Source organism: Atta colombica, unplaced genomic scaffold, assembly GCF_001594045.1.
Source record: "Atta colombica isolate Treedump-2 unplaced genomic scaffold, Acol1.0 scaffold149, whole genome shotgun sequence".
Classification (NCBI taxonomy): Eukaryota; Metazoa; Arthropoda; class Insecta; order Hymenoptera; family Formicidae; genus Atta; species Atta colombica.
The window spans coordinates 146273-147720 of NW_017259238.1; the positions used below are offsets into that span (position 1 = coordinate 146273).

At 29.6% G+C, this 1448-nt stretch overlaps 1 protein-coding gene across 2 annotated transcripts in view; it reads right to left on the bottom strand.

The window, feature by feature from the left end:
• The window catches only part of LOC108685249, a 9709-nt gene that overhangs the window by 6102 nt on the left and 2159 nt on the right, over nucleotides 1–1448 (bottom strand). For both annotated transcript variants that reach the window (XM_018189942.1, XM_018189941.1), the window contains exons 2-3: nucleotides 309–442; nucleotides 55–225 (exon numbers count right to left, since the gene is read on the bottom strand). In XM_018189942.1, coding sequence (XP_018045431.1) covers nucleotides 55–225; nucleotides 309–431 — 294 coding nt within the window. In that variant the 5' untranslated portion in view covers nucleotides 432–442. The remainder of the gene's footprint in view (nucleotides 1–54; nucleotides 226–308; nucleotides 443–1448) is intronic.

Sequence of the window (1448 nt, forward strand, 5' to 3'; positions counted from 1 at the left end):
TAAACTTGAATAATCTTCAGTAATATGCATAATTAATTTTAAAAATGATATTACCTTTAGATCTTTTTCTTTGAAGGGCAATTTGATTACAAAATTTAAATCATATTCTTCTGGTTGGCCAACTCGAGTTCCTTTATAATAACTACCAGCCCATTCAATTTTTCGAAATGTTTTATCAAACAGTGGACATTGGTTTCGCATAGCCTTTTCTAATTCCTTAAAAAGCTGCAGCATATATTATAATATACAAGAAATATCAACGTAATTTAGGATATAATTTCAATGAAATAAAAAAATTTTTATAATACCGATTGCAAGAGCTCATTATTACGCTTTTTGTCATCCGAAGATATACTTATAAATAGGCTGTTTATTTTCGTGAATATGGTATCATTGGACAGATACTTATGAATATCTTCAACTTGCGTCATCGTGTAGTTTGCTGTGTAAATTTTCAAAATTTAAAATTATTTTAAAATTATATTTGTTAAAAAATTATTGTTGGCGATCTTGCTGAGCGCACGAAGAAATCGTAATGGCGTGGCCAGGCGATCACCGTCCGAGCGTTTCCCGCGGTATTAATTCTTCGAGGGCACTCGGTTGAGAAAAATGAAATCTTCTCTGCTTTCCAAAATTTTTTATTAAATAGGCGCGGGCGAACGTGTTTACAGCAGATACGGAAAGGATCTTAGCAGTAGCGCGGCAAAAACTTTCCACGAGACGAGACGCGTGCAGAAGACGAAAATAACAGTTTGTTTTTTTATCAAGACGATCTGATATTATTTTTTTTTAATCGATTACGCGTGATGCAATCGATGAATCTACGAGATGTCGTTTAGCAATCGACATCTCGTGGATTCATCGATTTTTCATAGATGCGATTAGGCGATATAACTAGACGTCGTGAATCAGGGATACCGAACAATTATTGTTAAAAGTAATACAGCAGGATAAAATATAATGTATAACAAATTAAATAAAACTTTTTAGAGCCGACACAGGTTATTAATGTGTAAATATGTATACTTTATTTAAAAACTAAAACATATAAATTCGATCTTGTTTTGAATTCTCTTCAATATAAACTAATAATTAAATCTTACACCAAGAAAACATAATTATTGAAATAAGTAAAATATGAAGAAATATATGATCATACGTTGAAATTAAACTGGTCAATTATTTTTTACGTCCACATCTTGTCAACAATTGTTCATTAAATTCCAATTAATTAAATAAATAAATAGTAATCAATAAATCTGTGGTTAAATTCAATATTAAATAAAATGTGCACTTATATGAACAATGAATAAGTCGAACAATGCTTTTTACTGTACACCAAAAAAACTGTGGTTTATTGCATCATACAACAGATTGATTTGAAATAATAATTAAAATCTCCTGACCGAAATGTTTATGTTTTAATTTTTAAATAAAGTATATATATA